Here is a 17,231-nt window from a genome sequence, read left to right on the forward strand (position 1 = left end):
AATAATTTAGTAACAATCATTTAAAATATTTTTGCTATGTAACCACTGCCTTTTGTGAAACATTTCATTTGTATAGTTATTTTCTTTCAATCTTGTTCTTTAAAAAAAAAGTGTTTTTACTAAGTTTTTTAAAATGTTATTTGCTATTTCAAATAATTTATGTCCAGCTCTGATGTATAGGGTACATTTTACATATTTTGTGTGCTGTAGTATAATATACAATGTTCAATATTTAGTAAATTGAATTGGTAGGATATGTATGATACATGTAAAGTATTTGAAATTTTAAGAAAATACTAATTGTAGTTTATGTAAATCCTTTATAAGTTATTCAGTATTGGCTACTAAAATTACATAATACACTGCCTAAAAAGCAGAAGAAATTAATAAACTCTAAACTAACAATATACAAAATATCAGGTTCTAAACGAAGTCTTTGCGTTTGCAATTCTGAAAAAATCCACTTGGCTATGGTCGGAAATTTACTTATATTATTTGTTTTTTTATATTATATGTTGTAAACCTGTAATTCTGCAGAAATTCCGAAATTAAATTAAGCAAATTTAATTGAATGTGTAAAAACAAATAGAAGTAAAATTCGAAAAGCGTAAAGACTTAATTTATGATCTAATAAAATAATTATTTTTATTATACTAATTTGTGTCTCCTAAACATATTCAATAATAAAATATGTTATTAAAGACCACAGTTCTTGTTGATTCATTCTAACAATGAATAGTTGTAATTTATTTTAAAATGACCGCAAATGAAGTAATCGCGATTAAAAGAGAAACAAACAAAGAATTTGGAAATATTATTTTAAAATTGCTTAAAACTATAATCGGGGATCAAATTGAAGTAATTCATATATGTAATAAATTATATCCACATTGATTGAAATTATAATGAGGGAATATCATTGAAGGACTATCTTTTTGCCTTTGACTTAATTTTCTTATCAAAACATTTATGATTGCCGTGAGACCAATCATGAACAAGCGTATTCATTTCCACTCAAAAATCCCCTGTACGTTCCAAATTTAAGAAATCTAGCAAGTTGTTCATGAGAAAAAGATACTAGAAACAGTTTTGCATTTCTAAGTCGGTAAGGCAGTCGATTTCGAGGAAAAGGCTACAAAGTGCTTAGTTTATTCTAATACCCTGTTTTTATCCAAATGATATTATAATTTTATATCTTTCATGATTTGTATTTACTGTTACAATATGAACACAACAGAGAATAATATGTTTTAATGTTCATTTTATATAGGATTATCCAATTCATCAGAAATCCTCGTGCTTGAGACAAGTGAGAACAGTAACAAAGCGATATTTCCATACATAGACTATGTACACATTTACTTCTATAAAACGTTATTTTGTCGAGAACTTTCATAATAACAAAGTTTCAGAGACACAACCTTGAAGAGTTTTAAGTGAAATCCTTAAATACTAATCTAGTTTATGTTATTATTTAATTTATGGTATTTAGACTGGATTTCATTACAGAAATATTTCTTTAGTATAATTATGAACAATAATTTAATTTTGATAAGTAAGTAATGACTGAGTCCTTAAATTGTCTTTGAGACAATGTACACTTATAAATATACGTCATAAAGTTCAACCCTTTTTTGATTAAAAATGCAATTCGGTGTCAAAGAGAATATCCTTAATTTTCAACTTACTGTTATTGACTAACCAAATCCAAATTTATTATTATTAAGAATATTATAATAGAAATATCATTAATCGACTGGAAATATTTTTCTAATAAAACTAAATTCGACCATGTCATATACTGGATGATAATCTGAGCTCGATAATAATGAAAAATTTCATGTGAAACTCACCTTTTATAATGTTTGTGTTTCTGATACATGGCGAGTCTGAAAAGTCTTGAGTTATACAAATGTAGTATTTTTACAGATTGAATTGCTACCAATTACATTTTTTTTACACATGCAAATTCCAAATTATATGGATAACATTGTATATCTTTAAATCTAAACAATTTACATATCTGCATAAATTTATTTTGAAAATTTGACTCACTCTAAATGAAATAATGCAAAATGATGTTTCATTCATACTCTTATATTTAAAGATATATACATAGAAGTACATAGAATTGTATACAATACAAACATCGCGAAAATATATATAAGAATTTAACTTTTATAAAAAAAGGATTTACTATAGAAGAATACTGTCACTGATTCATGTTACGTTACTGAAATTCATGTTACTTAAATGTCATGTTACTGTATGGTGTATGATGCACCAAGCCATACAAAGGTATTGCACGTTTGCTGCAAAAATTTTTGAATCGAACATTCATAATGAAAATCAAGTATAATATAAATCAATAATATCAATTTTAATGCTGAATGTACATCAAATAAAAATGAAGACTTATACATAGATTATATAAGTTTATGCTTGGAATTATTAAACAAATTAATAGTACATAATTATCATTATATGATACTGCGTGTTATAAATTATATTAAAAAAAAAAAAGAAAAGAATAAATGATGTATATCATACAATAAATTCTTGAAAAATATGATGTGTGAACTTTAACCCTTTGAGTACAATGGATGCTTTAATTTCCAATTAAATTGTCAACAAATAATGGTTGTTTACTTAAAAATTAAATGTTATTTATATAATGTTATATAACAAAAAATCTGAAATAGACTTAACTTTATGGTATATAGATAACTGATGTTTTTATAGAATACATTTCTATAGAATACATAATTCACAAAAAAGAAATTCTACACCGATCATAGTTATGCACCGAGTCTCTAAAGTACTCTGCATTCAAAGGGTTAATTCAATAATGACTGATGTTCTGCTTGTAATTAATGAATACCTTTAATTTGTTAATATTTTTTTAGGTGCATGAATACGACTGTGCCTTAACAATGAACTCTTATCTGTAAATGATTTTTCACATTCTACGCATTTGTATGTTCTTCCAGTATGCGTAACCAAATGTCTACTAAGACCAGATGCATGACAGAAGGCTTTAGGGCAGAGTTGACAATGATGCAGTTGAATGTCATTTGGATCAAGTTTTTGATGTCTTCTCATGTGCACCTTCAATGCTTCGCGTTGCGTGAAACTCTTTTCACAGTGTTGACATTGAAAAGGTTTTTGTCCAGAATGTGTCATTAGATGTCGCAGTAAAATTTCTTTTTGGGCAAATGCTCGGTGACAAATGTTGCAACCAAATGGTTTCTCACCTACAAAAAATGATAATTTTAAGAAATCAAAAGTACTTGTGTGACTAATTAATTTTTTGAATTAAATATTCTTGTCTTTTAATTTAATTTTTTACATCCCTCTATTACTGATTGTATAATTGATTATGTAATGATTGAACCATTACTATTGAAAAACTTGTTATAAAATGATTTACAATTTAATCTATAAATATAATTAGTTTATACATGCAGCAATAATTTTATGTACCTGTGTGAGTACGTTCATGTCTCACTAGAGCTGACCTCGTGGGGAACCATTTTTCACAGGCTTGACACGTGAAGCCTCTTTGCGTTGAGTGAACAGATTGATGACTCTTTAACATTATTCTTCGAGTAAATGCTTTTGGACATTTGTCACATTTAAATACTTTCAGTTCTTCATTAGCTTCAACTATAAAAAAAAACAATACATTAAAAAATTTATCTTATACCAGTACACTATTTCTTTGAAAATTTTGTAGAATACCTATGGTGTCTGTAATGGGTTGCAACTTCAGTGATTCTCCTTGACCAGAACTGTTACTGGTAAGTTCCATCATATAAACATTTTTGTGATCAGCATTTGCAATCGCTCTCTGCACTTCTTCCGCTTCATCTTCAGATTCCTGCTCTTGTTTAATACGAGTTGTACGTATTGTACAACGTGCTTTAGCAGCACGTTCTTCAGCAGGTACTAATGTAATATTTTCTGGGTCTTCTGATAAGGTTTCTTCCATCTCTAAATTCTCGGAGTTCATTCCTTTAATAAATGACATAGTTTTTTTTTAATAGAATTGAATTAAAATTATTAATGTTGTTTTAACACATTCGCGACCGGAAAATTTTTCGTTTTTCTAATACTCATTGTCGATGAAAATGAAGAAAATCTTAAGCTAATTGCCGTAAATTTCTAACATTGAAACACGGACAAAAACTAGAAAAGTTTTTTAACGATCTGTTTCTTGAAACGAAGAACTTTCCGTTAAAGAAGTTGCAAATGGAAAAAAGAGCAGAAGAATAAATCGTGAATGTGTTAATATCTAAAGTCGAATTGTAACAAACAATAACCGAGTAATAACAAATATACATAATTTCATATAATTATAAGAAGCAAATATCATTAATACCTAAAATATAACCCCCAACAAGCTCTTCCTCTGTGACTTCAATTGGATCTCCATCTGCCTGGCCACTATCTGCTTTAGTCGATACTAAATCAGCCAACAATTGTTTAACTTGTTTAGATTTTCCACTATTTGAACCATCCTTCAATTCTTCTCTATTACTATCCTGATTTTCTCCTTCTTCATCTTGGCCAATTAATTGTTGTATCTGTTTCATATGTTTTCTAAGCTTGGCATCAGCAGCTTCGCATTTCTTCTTAAATTGATATGATTTTTCTAATTGATATTTGCATGGATGACAAATCATATTCGGGAGACCGTCTTCCTCATAAACCTGTAAAAGAAGATGTTAATACTTTTATTAATTGAATCATGTTATTAAGATAAAAACTTAAAACATTAATTGCAGATTTTTATAAATCCGTGATATGAATGATCGACAGAGATGAAGTCAAATTCAATATGTACCCATAAATTCATACACTTTCAATATAAAAGTATTGATTCACAGATATTGAATATTAGTCATAAAAAAGTATTTACTGATTATATCAGTAGTGTGTCTATAAATGCTTTGGAAGGCAATTGGAAGGCCTTAGTTGAAAGGCAATTCACTGAAAATATCACATACCGCATACAATCGAATTTAATGTTCAAATCTATCTGAACTAGGTGTAAGTTTACTTAATTTGTAACGCTTTTCTTTTTTATGTTATTTGTGATGTGTTTGAAACTATCCAGTCATATTCGAACCTATTTACAATATGATTTGTTTTATCTCTGATATTTTGCAATGTTTAGATCTCTGTACGAATAAAATCTAAATAGTAATAACATTTTACAGAGCATTATATCCTAACTGCTGAAAAATTTGCAATACAAAAAATGTTATGTCGTAATAAGTTCTAAGTATTTCAAAAAATTACCTATTTTGTATTAATACAATATAGATTTTGGGAGAAATCAAGTTAATAAAAATTAGATAATAATAATTTAGTTCATATCATGTCATCATTTATTTGATAAAAATCTACTAGAATCTTCATGTATTTTATAGGATACTACTGTGATCTAACGTTTCCTGTACTGCAGATGAGAGTGAATGATGCATGTATAGCAAACGCCTGGAAAAATTCATAGATGTATAAAAATGTTTGTACTGTTATGTAGTACAGTAAAAGAAATACATATTTTCGCAATGTTATGTTTCATAACCGGTATTCCTATCATTTGAAAGTAAGCAACAGATGTTTTTCCCGCTGTGTCATATTAGGCATGCCTCAGATGAAAGCAGTATATAGATGCTCTATTTGTGCTAATTATGCCAGAAATTGGTAATTGATCGGTAATGTTGCATGTGACTTTAAAATGGTAACGAGACTCTAGAATACCGTGGGCATGGGACAGAAAAATGCATTGGATGTTAGGTTTATCCTACATCTCGTCTGTGATTCCTGTAATGAAAGTGAAGAAGGTGGCGTCAGGGCACAAAGTCGATAACTCGGTAAAGCCGGTAGTTGCTTTGATCAGTGTAGTATCATTCCGGATACACATACGCGTAACCGACGCTCACAACACACACCAAACTCGAAGGAGTGGGGAGAAAGAAAGACAATCACACAGAGAGATAAACTAGATTCCTATTTTCGATAAGCTAGTAATATCAATGCCAAATAGAGCCAAGAAACTTAGCCTTATTACGGCCCGATTAAATAAATATTGATACTTGCCTCCAAATTAACACAGGCCATTATTCGAAGCGATAAGGGGATTGTTTCGTCGTCATAAATCGGCACCATCTCCTCCTCCTTTGCCAGGCACAGTCGGCACAGCTCGTTCACGTGGATAATCACATTGCTGGGGCTGTCGCCCTTTTTTCTGCTGTACGTTTTCATTGCACCGTTTTAACACTAGTCGCGAATTTATTTAACCGTTGGCGTCGGAGAAACACTTAAGAGAGCTAGAGAACGGGACTCGGTCACTCACAACGGAATCTATAATGGCGGCGGCGGTTGGCCAATGGCAAACGCGTGGCGCTGCTGTTTGGTAAAGATGGAGAATGGAGTTGTGTGGAAGAGAGAAGGATATTTTAGTGGGACGAAAACAGGAAAGGATTTTAGGGTCTTCATCATCGCAAAGTCGGTAAGGCCGGTCACTATTATTGATTTTCCATTCTTCCCAACGGCGGGAAATGGATTTCCAACTGCTGCCATTGCGGTATATTCGAATTTCCTTGAATTTTCTTCGAGTTTATTATACATTATTTCAAGATATCCCTTTCGTTTTTCAGGTACACTATATTAAAATTAGAAATGGAGGATATTTCCAGTAACAGCATTGTTTCGTAACCATGCGTATGGGAATAATTATGTTTATTTGCAAGACATTGTAGAATATCGACTGTTCAGGAAGACATTGCCATCTTGTCAAGAGCATTGTGTTCGTAGAGGTGATTTCTTTATAGTGATTCGAATATTTATGAATGGAAAAGGTAATAATGTGAATATTTTTAAGAAAATCATTGTAATTGACTATCTTAGTTGTATGGCAACTGCAATATATAATATTTTCAGTGAGTGCAAGTAATAGAATGTTGACATTCTCGTTATCCCGCTCTTTTGGTAAGGTATTGAACGTTGAATTCAATTAATACTCAAGTCTTAGGTTTTAATATACATTTAGTATACATTGTTTCATACTGTGAATTGATTTTTACTATAATATTTTATGTCTAAGTTACTATCATATTTGATAACTAAATGCAATAATAATTGAAATAAACAATTAACAATATCTTTACCTAATAGACATCAACAACTATACTAAGCAGGCAACAATCAGTATTTTCAGAATTCTGGGTACATTTTTCAGTTACAATTTTGCTCTTTTATAGAAAAAATATTATTAAACAATAAATTGGATAGGAATATTATTTATTTTTTGAAGATCCGACTTATCAGTTTTATGTTTATCAAGATGTTCATTTCCATATATAACTGTGGGCTATAATTTATAATCAGAAGGCAAGTTTATAATTAAAATAATGTATCTAAATAAAAATTTATATATTTGATTAAAAATTTATTGTTTTAAATTAAGTTTATTACATTAGTGTTTTAACTTTGATATAACGAATTATGATTTTGCATATCAATATTTTATAACACAATGCATATTCATTTTATTTACATTTACGTTATATATTATGGTGTGCATAAAATATAACATTATTTTAGGATTTTTAGTATTTTTTTGCAATGTATAATATATATGTATATATTGTATATTATTAGGTTTCACTTGATTTCGATCTACTGTGGAGGAAATTTAATTCTGAGGTACATGTAAATGAAATCTGTTACATTTACATTAAGTCAACTATACAGTCACAGTGCAGGTCCCACGTTAGCCAAGTCGATCCAAGGTTTAAAAGTGAAGAGGGGCAAGGAAAGACGTCCATTCGCCGCACACGGCCCGATTGTTATAGTGACTCAGTTTCGGCACGTCTTTGTTACTGGCTGAGCCGCGGGATGAAGAAATGAGACGGCCAAAAATATATATATATATATATTTTTTCGTATTGAATATAAATAGTTTCCTACAAAATATCATGTCCAGGTCAGTTGCATGAGATCTATTGATCATCTGTTGTAACATCGTTTGAACAAACATTCCATCTTGAAAGAAGTCTTAGTTTGACTCATTTTGTTTAAATTCTTCAAATAAAAATTTCGAATCATACTAAACATTTCTTCAGGAAAAAATTAAATAGTAAATTAATTTGTACTGACTATTTACTACGTCTAAATGAAGTACAAATCTAGGTCTATCTAATTTGGTTTGATGTAAGTCTGGATTAGGATAAGTCCCTTAATTGATTTGTCTTTTTTTGTCAATTTGTATTTATATAAATAATATAATATAATATAATATAATATAATATAATATAATATGATATAATATGATATAATATAATATAATATAATATTATATGATATAAAATAATATAATATAATATAATATTATATAATAATATTCTTATTTTATAGTAATGTCGAATATTCTACAAATTCAAATATAGATACCGCTTTTCAAACATAAAGTCTTCTAATAGTAGAAAATCGAATTCAAAATTCAATATATAGTATTAAACTTTATACGATTAGACACATTGAAAAATGTATGCAACTTAGCAACTAAAAATATCCATAAATATTATAATCCATAAATATTCAAACTATCAATTTCCATGATCTCTATCGAAGTAAACGACGTTAAGTATAGGACAAGTGGTCGTTTTATTATCTGCAAATTCTTATCTGAAAATTCCTTTATCCGGACACGAACAACAATGTTCATAAATAGACAAGAGACGGAAATTTTATATTTTACCCCGCCTTGGGAAGTAAGTAGTAAATGTCCAGTGTGACTGTAAACGTAAGTATAAATAACTTACACCCTTTTCCCCGTGGAATGATTGTAATTATAATCGAAAACATTTATGGGAGGCGTTAGATAGTAAATCAAGCACTATGTTTCTTACACGGAAGAAGAACGCACGAAAGAAATTACAAGACGCGACGAATAAAACACCAGTTCTATTTAGAAACACGCGAAAACTGTTATCTAAAATACTTTGCGGAAGAAGAAACTTTCTAAATATAATGCCAGGGAAGTGCATAGATATCCAAAAATAAATATTCGTTTTCCGTGTGATTTAAACACGAAATGTCGGTCGTAAGTGTGGACGCGCATTCCTCATAAATATTGCACTGTTTCTAAGCCTTCGCTGACTAATTTATTGTGGACAAAACAAAAATAAAAACACTAATCAACAATAAGATATAAGTATATATTCATTCATATTAAAATTTATATATTTTTTTATATACCCCTATATGCTTATAATAAAATATATTATTCAACAAAATAACAGAAATTATGAACGAAAAATTGTTTAATGATTAAAAATAAAGAAATTAACATTAATAATATTGATATAATTGAAATTAATTTATTCGGATTAGAATAATATAAAATTAAAATAGAGATTATACAAAATTTTTAAAGAAACATTTTCAATGGTGAATCTATGACTTGACTATAATTAATACATTTTTATTTTCACAGTCTTACCGTACAAATAATATACTTTGGTACGTCACGTTATTTCTAAATTAAGTCAACAAATATATGCAAAGTATATAACGAGACAACTGGTGTATAATAAAATTGTTACAGAACCAAGTTTGATGTAACAGATATTGATACTAAATTTACGAATGTTTATTGTACATTTCACTGCATTGCATAGAAAATTAGATATTCATGCAGATCTTCGAAATTAGAGCTTCAGAAACATAGAATTTTTAACAAACAATATTTATAAAATCTAACATATTCAAGGCCAATAACCTAGTCTTACGTGATTTTACATTTTCAAGAAAATTGCGTCAGTTAATGCAACATCATTTCAAAATCTCTAGCTAACCACACAACATACCTACATCATATATTTTTACATTCACATACACCTGAATAGCAGATACGTTCACGTGAATTCGTTTTACGCGATCGAAAATTGCGTAAAAAGAGTCTGCTGATACAAAAGAAAACAAAATATTGAAAAGAAAAGTAGGCATAAATTTCAAAAATACATCTTTATTTCACATAGATCATCAACAAAATAATAACAATGATATTTCAGAAAACAAAAGCAAATTTTATTCGGTATTACCAAATTCAGATCGCGTATAAACAATACTGTGTAAATAGTATTATAATTCACCGCGAAAACAAAGTCCAGCGTAAATGGAAGGACGGGTGTATTCAGTCACGAGCATGTTAATATCCGTGCACTTGACGAGATCCATAAATCTCGTGTTAACACTAGAGTAACCGAGCATTTAACATGATCAACATGCAATGCTTATAAAAATTGTAACAACAGATTTTTTTCGGTTTTTTCACATATTAATTATAATAATCAAGTGAAATTATTTATTTTTCAAATCATTTCAGATATTCAACGCCTTCAACATATCAATAATCGTGAAACAAGAAAACCGAGACCCGCCATTGTAACGCATTAACCCATTCACATCATGTCTAAGTACCCTCGCAAGTGTCAGTGAAATTTGATTTAAATAGTCTAGTAGTGGGGTAGCGCAATTAGCTTCATAAAATTTTTAAACAATCATGTAAGATCAACCGTAAACATTTTTATCCAATTATCCTATTAACTGCGGACTTCAATTTCAGAAATCTCTGAAAATGTCCACAATGAAATCAAATAACGAAGTGTATACTCGTGTAACGCAGATCAAATGCACCTATAATATGTTGTAACGAAAAGCTAAGACGTAAGGAAGAAGAATTACATGTTACTCTGAAAAAACCAATAACTTATCATTGAAAGAATTAGTATCATTTTGATTGTAAAATAACGCGTGTACTGGTCGAACGCAGTTAACTGGTTATACGATTTATATAATGAAAAAACTTGAGGCTAGTACAACTCGTCACATGACGCGATTCGGATAATAGCGTTATTCGATAAAACAGAGGATAATTATATAAGTTTCGCGGATATTCGGGCATTCGTGGCTCGGGCCAAATTGTAACGCGCGTTTATTAAATTCCGGTGGTGCAGTGGCGGCGGCCGAGACTGGACGAATTATTCTGGCGTCACGGTCGACCACCGGTGATGTCATTTGGAGGGTGGTCAACAATCGTCGTGAAGAGAATTTCAGGAAACGCAAAACAAATTTCCCACATTTGCCAGGAAAGCTGTCGGATGTTGAGCTTGGCGAAGGGTGGGGGCTCAAAAATAACTGAGCTACGAGGAAAGGAGAGCGATTCGACGGCTCTTCCGATTGGGAGGGGGTGCTTCTCTCTCGCCGGTACTCCCGTGCTTTCGCTTTTACGAGTCCAGTGTGTTTCGCCACCCGAGAAACCCGCGTGCCTTGCGTTCTAACGCGAAGGTAGGTGTTCCGTGGTTTGTGTTTGTTCATCTTGTTTACCCTCTACACGCGTGTCCACCATCTTCATCGAGCACCTCGGGGGATAATACGCGTTACCAACTGAAAGTATCACTGAGAATACCTTAACACTGGACCGAGCGTTTAATACGATTAATATGTAATCCTTATAAAAATTCAAGTAAAACTGTTTATTTTTAAAATCATTTTGGATTTTTAACACTTTCAAGATGTCAATAATCGCGAAAGAAGAAACCTGGAAACCGTCATTTTGATGGATGCGGCGATTCTAGTGTTAATATGTAATCCTTATAAAAATTCAAAATAGTATTCAAGCAAAACTATTTATTTTCAGATTCGTTTTAGATATTTGACACTTTGAAGGTGTCAATAATTGCGGAAGAAGAAAACTGAAACCCGCCACTTTGACGGTTGCAGTAGTTCTAGTGTTAACACGTTGACTGTCACGAAGAACAACAGTGTTTTATGTACTATTTATTCTTTTCCTAGCAAAGATGAAGAGAAAGGATTATTAATTATTTGCTATCATGATTCTGTGCACTATTATTTAGTTATTTATGCTGTCGAACATTTTTATTCGACATACCTTACAAGTTATAAATATTTTCTTGTAATTCGGAAGCTTCAACAGCGATGACCCCTGTGGCAGTCAACGTGTTATCATTGGAACTACCGCATCCGTCAAAATGACGGTATTCAGTTTTCTTACTTCACGATTATTAATATCCTGAAAGTGTTGAATAACTGAAATGATTTTGAAAATAGATAGTTTCATTTGAACATTGTAATGAATGCATAAAGAAACTGAAAAAACCTATTGTTACAATTTTCATGAGGAAACATATATTAAATACATTAAACGCTCGGTGGTTCTACTGTTAATACTCGTGAATACTTTTCTTCCGATACGTGTGTTATGAATTTGATTTTCTGTTATGATAAAAATTTCCTACGTACCGGAAAAAATATTGTTTCTGTCGCGAGTTTGTTGATCGTTGAAAGTGCACGTGGAAGGACACTCCCTTTAACCCCTTGCCATACAATAACGCGTGAGACTCGTGGTGAAGGTTTATTATAGAATTGAATAAACATAAATATTACTCAGTTCCTTCTAATTGAAATTAGATATTACTCTTCTGTTATTAATTATTATATTGTAGGACAAAACGTAGATATAGAAATATGCATAGAATTTTTCTCTTTATTCGATAAATTATTAGTGACAAAGTTGTTGTATTGATCACAGTTGAAAAACAAATCGTAGGGCAAGGGGTTAAATGCTGTGTTTGCACGCTTGCTGTCAGTTTCTCAATTCCTTTTGGATTATTGATTCACGAGGGAACAACGTGTACGGTTTAAAGCGAGAAATTCGTCGTTGACATTTTTTTGAAACGAAGTATTTGTTTGACGTTCTCTTCGTGTATATTACAGTATGTTATTTTTCAACGCTGTGCAGTTTTTAATAACGGTTTTTATAATTGCATATACATTTTGAATATTTTACGTGTTTCGTATTTAATATTTGATGAAAGATACAATGTTTTATTTTCTTACGCGTTTTTAAAATATTTTTACTTCGTGGTAGTCTGATAGAGTAGGGGAAGCGTAGCGTGTACACACGTATAAATTTCATGTTGATGACATTTCGAAGTACCGTGTAAAGTGTCTCATTGAACGAAATTTATCGCGGTTGTTAACATTTTCGGTTATGACGATGATGAATCACCTTGTCCACATAATTCTAACCGAACGAGTCTAGCTGACATCAAAGCACGTACTTTATTTGCACATACATAATATATCCTTGTGTTTCATCTACATTAGAATAAATATCACAATTGGCAAAAAGGTCAGCAGTGGGTTCGTTTGTTGTTTAAAAGGTTTTATTGTGTTTAATAAAAAGGAGAAGTTAATTAGTATTTGTTAGAAATAGTTGTAGTTCAATTGAAATTTATTACATTTAATATTTAGTATTCGAAATAATTGAAAACATGTATTTCATGTATCAGCAAACTGATACTTTAATAATTCAATATAGTCAATTCATAATCAAGGTTATTGTTTGTAATGAAGTAATTAATAACAAATAAAAATATCATTTACTTTTATTCATTATTCTCGATCTTATTCTCAATGGCATGTTTATATCAACATTTCCAAATTCTGGTTATCATATAAGCTGAACAAGATGCTAATATTTATATTAGACCTGACGAGATAAGAATCGCGTTCGTTCCTTTCTTGCAGCTTCAGCAAACAGTTTTCTGTTCTACAGTATAATTCAAAGAAGACGTATACATAAATGGAGAATATATGAAAAATATTAGTAATATTCTACTTGAAGAACTGAAGAAATACACGGCTGTTACACAATATTTCATTAGCGTTACGCATTCTGCCATTATGACAACTGGAATAGACAAAGAGACTAGTGTATATAAAAAACGTAGCACAAATAAAATATTAATTAATATTAATAATTTTAATAAGATAATAGTTAATATTAATAATTTCATTCAAATAATAATTAATATTAATATTTCTAATAAAATAATAATTAATAAAATTTCAAATTTCATAATTCCAAACAATTTATGCTACCCATATAATTTTTCCAGAATTCATTGTCACATTTTATTCAAAGTCTATTTACGAGCTGTTCATTTAATTATTCATTGTCTGCTAAGCTTCTTAAATAGCAAATGGTATTATCACTAGAAAAATAATCGTATTCCGCGAGGAATGGTGCAGCTTCGCGTACGGAAGCTTCTCTTACGTCTGTGAGCATCCTATCGCCGGAGATTTATTTTCTTTCCGTGTTACACTTTATTTTCTCAAGAATAGCTGCGTCCCCCTTTTTTAAGCTCTATTTCCGCCAAAAGAAACCGTTGGTAACGCGGGCTTATGAAATCCACCGGATGTATCAACAATCGTGTATCCAGTTACGATACGATTGGCTCTTAAAGCGATCGTTGGTAACTGTCGTCCGAAGCTATTATCGATTCCGACGTTAACAATGTTATCATAGTCGGACGGTCCAGCTCTCAAATTAGACTTTGTTCTAGCAAATTATAATGAAACTATATTTGTATAAAATGTATATGTTCATACGTGATAAATTACATTTAGTAAATCCATTCTATTGTAAAGAATAAAATACAAGGGGTACAGTTTTTCAAGTGTACAATTTTATCATAGCAAATGATACTTCTTAAAAACCTAACTAATTTATTAAAAATATTTATAGATTTATAGATTTTAATTTACTAAAAATGAATTACAGTAATTTTTTCATTATTTAAATAATTTATAAGAAAGCTAGTAATGTATTGGATACTGATGCGTTTCAATAAAAAAATGAATGTACCGACTTTAATGTCTGTATGTGAATTAGAATTTAATTGAAAAAAATGATTTTTCGAAAAGAAGTCCTTAAAATATGAAATGAATTGTTCTTTAATTTGATTTGTCAAAAATTGAAATTAGGTTTAGCATGCATGCGACACGGTACAATTATTAGTTTGTTTTAGTTTAATTTTTACTTACCACTTGATTTTCCTCGATAATTAAATATAATTTAACACATAGTAGTATCAATGCGAATTAAATAACACGTGTCAGTGTTACATTGTGACTTAATTACAAGTAGATACGGCTAACAACCCACGAACAAATGGAATACAATATAATTACATTCAAAAACACGCGTAATCTTGTTAAATAATTTTATTTTACATTTTTTATTTTTGTTTAGGCGTAATATCTTTTTCTGTTAATTATAAGTCGAATCATCCGCTTGCACAAGAATTTTTTATTGTCGTATAAAGTAAATGATAATTAGAAAATATAACTAACATATGGTTGCTTATCACAAGGTATTGAAATATTTCTTCAATGTATGATTTTTCGAAGTGTCAATATATAATTCAGTGACTAGGTATTATTGTGTAATATTTAAACCGTTTCAGACAGCTTTAACAATATTTTGGTCCTTGATAGCGTTGGAGGCCACTGGCATATTCTCAATAATTTCTAGTAAATTATGTTCCAAAATATTTCTGTGTACATATCATATGCTATTATTAGACCTACACCGGAAAGCAAATTTTCATAAACTAATTTTGGAGAAATTGGGGTTGAATCGAAATTCATTTCTTTGAGTACGAGTTCCATTGTTAGGGTGGCAATATAAAAATCAGTCGAAAATTCAGTGAAATTGTTTAAAGTTTCCATTTAACTGCAGAACATCTGTAATCTAGCTACCGTACTTCTCCACAACACGATGGAGCCACCTTCTTACTTAACCGTCTGTTTCATATGACGTAACTGTTGATGTTGTTTTTTTTCGAATTAAAATCTCTGAATTTCAATTTTTCTGATCGAAGCCTAGATGTTTAGAGTTTTGTTACTTCCACGCAAAAGTTATCCGAACTTAAATATTTTTTTTTCCAGAATACAAACTTCTTTTCTATACTTCCGTTTAACATGGTTTTTATAAGGATAAGTTTAAATTCTTAATAACTCTATAACGGTTCTTCGACTTTTGGAGAATATATATCTTTCATCGTGATTTAAATACTTCTAATTAGTTGAGTGACACGACTAAATTTGATAGATCGATAAACAATTCTGTAAAACAGGGAATGACGTTACTGGTAACAATATGCTACAGTTGTATCATTCGACAATATTGCCAGTCTCCTCCTGTTCACCTCGATAAACATTAGGAGACATTAAATGCTATCATTAGTAATAAATGTCTGACGCGATTGTGAAAACAAAGTGCGGCAATCATCCAAAAATATTCTGTGTGTTTTACAATGTTGCTATAACATTGTAATTCCGTTGCAAAATTGCATAGTTGACTAGCTGTTATTGTGCTTTATTTATTAAGTACAATTTATTCAATAAAGATTTTAAATGCATGAAAATGATAGGAAACACTGCAAGTATTGGTAATAACATATTGAAATTCATTATTGTTTTTCGTTGTCATTTACGATGGTTAGATAATTATGTCAAACGTTTCGAAACATAATGGAGCATTTTATGACATGAAGGGTTGATACGTTGTTCAATTTTTTTTAACTGTAATCTTATTCATTTTTTGTTTCTAAAATGAAACATAAGTTCTTGTATATTTCGAGGTTTAATATTTTAATAAAACATTAAATTGATTAATTAAATTAATTAATTAAAATATTGAAATATTTAATTGATTCATTAAATTAATTAATTTGTAAATTGATTTAAGTAATAGAAGTTAATATATGGCATGGAGTACTTAAGTAACGTTTCTACTGATTTGAATCAGTATAGAGTGTCATTTTTTTGTTAATTAACCTGTTAAATAATAATATATTTTAATTGCATGAATAGGATAGTATCTTTTACATTATTTTGGCACATAAATATCAATACACACTGATTGATCATTTTACCTTTTAAGAACAACATTTAGAAGTATTTGGATTATTATTGGCTATAATGTTAATTTAACAATTTCATTTATTATATTATAATTTTCTTTAATTATCGATTATCATTTATAATCATTGGTTAAAATTTGACTAAATATCCTTTTCGAAATATAGAATGACACATGTTTCTATGAAAAATTAATGAACAATGTAAAACAAAGCATGTTTCATCAAAATTATTTGTTAAAAACCTTGAGTTAAAAAATCCGTACACATCTCGTGAGTGCTTGAATATCACTTAGCTCAGCGTCTGACCGTCACCGGTCACTTCTGCTTATACCACATGTTTTCATAATGATTTGATAAAATTTAAGAATTAAAGATTTGATTAACACAAAATCATTAATGTAAGGTTGCTCCTCTTTTCTCTCG

At 30.0% G+C, this 17,231-nt stretch overlaps 2 protein-coding genes across 4 annotated transcripts in view; one reads left to right on the forward strand and one right to left on the reverse strand.

The window, feature by feature from the left end:
- Nucleotides 1-2,076: 2,076 nt before the first annotated feature.
- LOC116429182 (uncharacterized) lies at nt 2,077-6,427 on the reverse strand. Of its 2 annotated transcripts, none has more exons than XM_031981853.2 (5): nt 6,109-6,427; nt 4,382-4,712; nt 3,742-4,014; nt 3,484-3,666; nt 2,077-3,254 (listed from the first exon to the last, which is right to left on the reverse strand). In XM_031981853.2, the coding sequence occupies exons 1-5, from the start codon at nt 6,271-6,273 to the stop codon at nt 2,884-2,886; spliced, it is 1,323 nt and encodes a 440-aa protein (XP_031837713.1). In that variant the 5' UTR covers nt 6,274-6,427; the 3' UTR covers nt 2,077-2,883. The 2 variants fall into 2 exon arrangements, with proteins under 2 accessions (XP_031837713.1, XP_031837805.1); XM_031981945.2 differs by lacking the exon at nt 6,109-6,427 and adding an exon at nt 5,010-5,153.
- Nucleotides 6,428-7,854: 1,427 nt separating this feature from the next.
- LOC116434917 (uncharacterized) overlaps nt 7,855-17,231 on the forward strand; it is a 37,358-nt gene continuing 27,981 nt past the window's right edge. The window contains exon 1 of one of the 2 annotated variants that reach the window (XM_076370620.1): nt 7,855-7,996. The gene's annotated coding sequence lies outside the window, so the exon portion shown is untranslated. Of the gene's footprint in view, nt 7,997-11,190; nt 11,362-17,231 lie in introns of those variants that run through there. The other variant, XM_031993863.2, reaches the window with a different exon arrangement.

Source organism: Nomia melanderi, chromosome 1 (genome assembly GCF_051020985.1).
Source record: "Nomia melanderi isolate GNS246 chromosome 1, iyNomMela1, whole genome shotgun sequence".
In the NCBI taxonomy this organism is placed as follows: Eukaryota; Metazoa; Arthropoda; class Insecta; order Hymenoptera; family Halictidae; genus Nomia; species Nomia melanderi.

What these genes read in the sequence shown, in the direction of transcription:
- LOC116429182 (XM_031981853.2), bottom strand. Translation starts at nt 6,273, where the DNA reads ATGAAAACGTACAGCAGAAAAAAGGGCGACAGCCCCAGCAATGTGATT. An exon ending in TGGCCTGTGTTAATTTGGAG is followed by an intron (nt 4,713 to 6,108) that starts GCAAGTATCAAT and finishes CTTCTTTTACAG; the next exon opens with GTTTATGAGGAAGACGGTCT. An exon ending in ACATGAACGTACTCACACAG is followed by an intron (nt 3,255 to 3,483) that starts GTACATAAAATT and finishes CATTTTTTGTAG; the next exon opens with GTGAGAAACCATTTGGTTGC.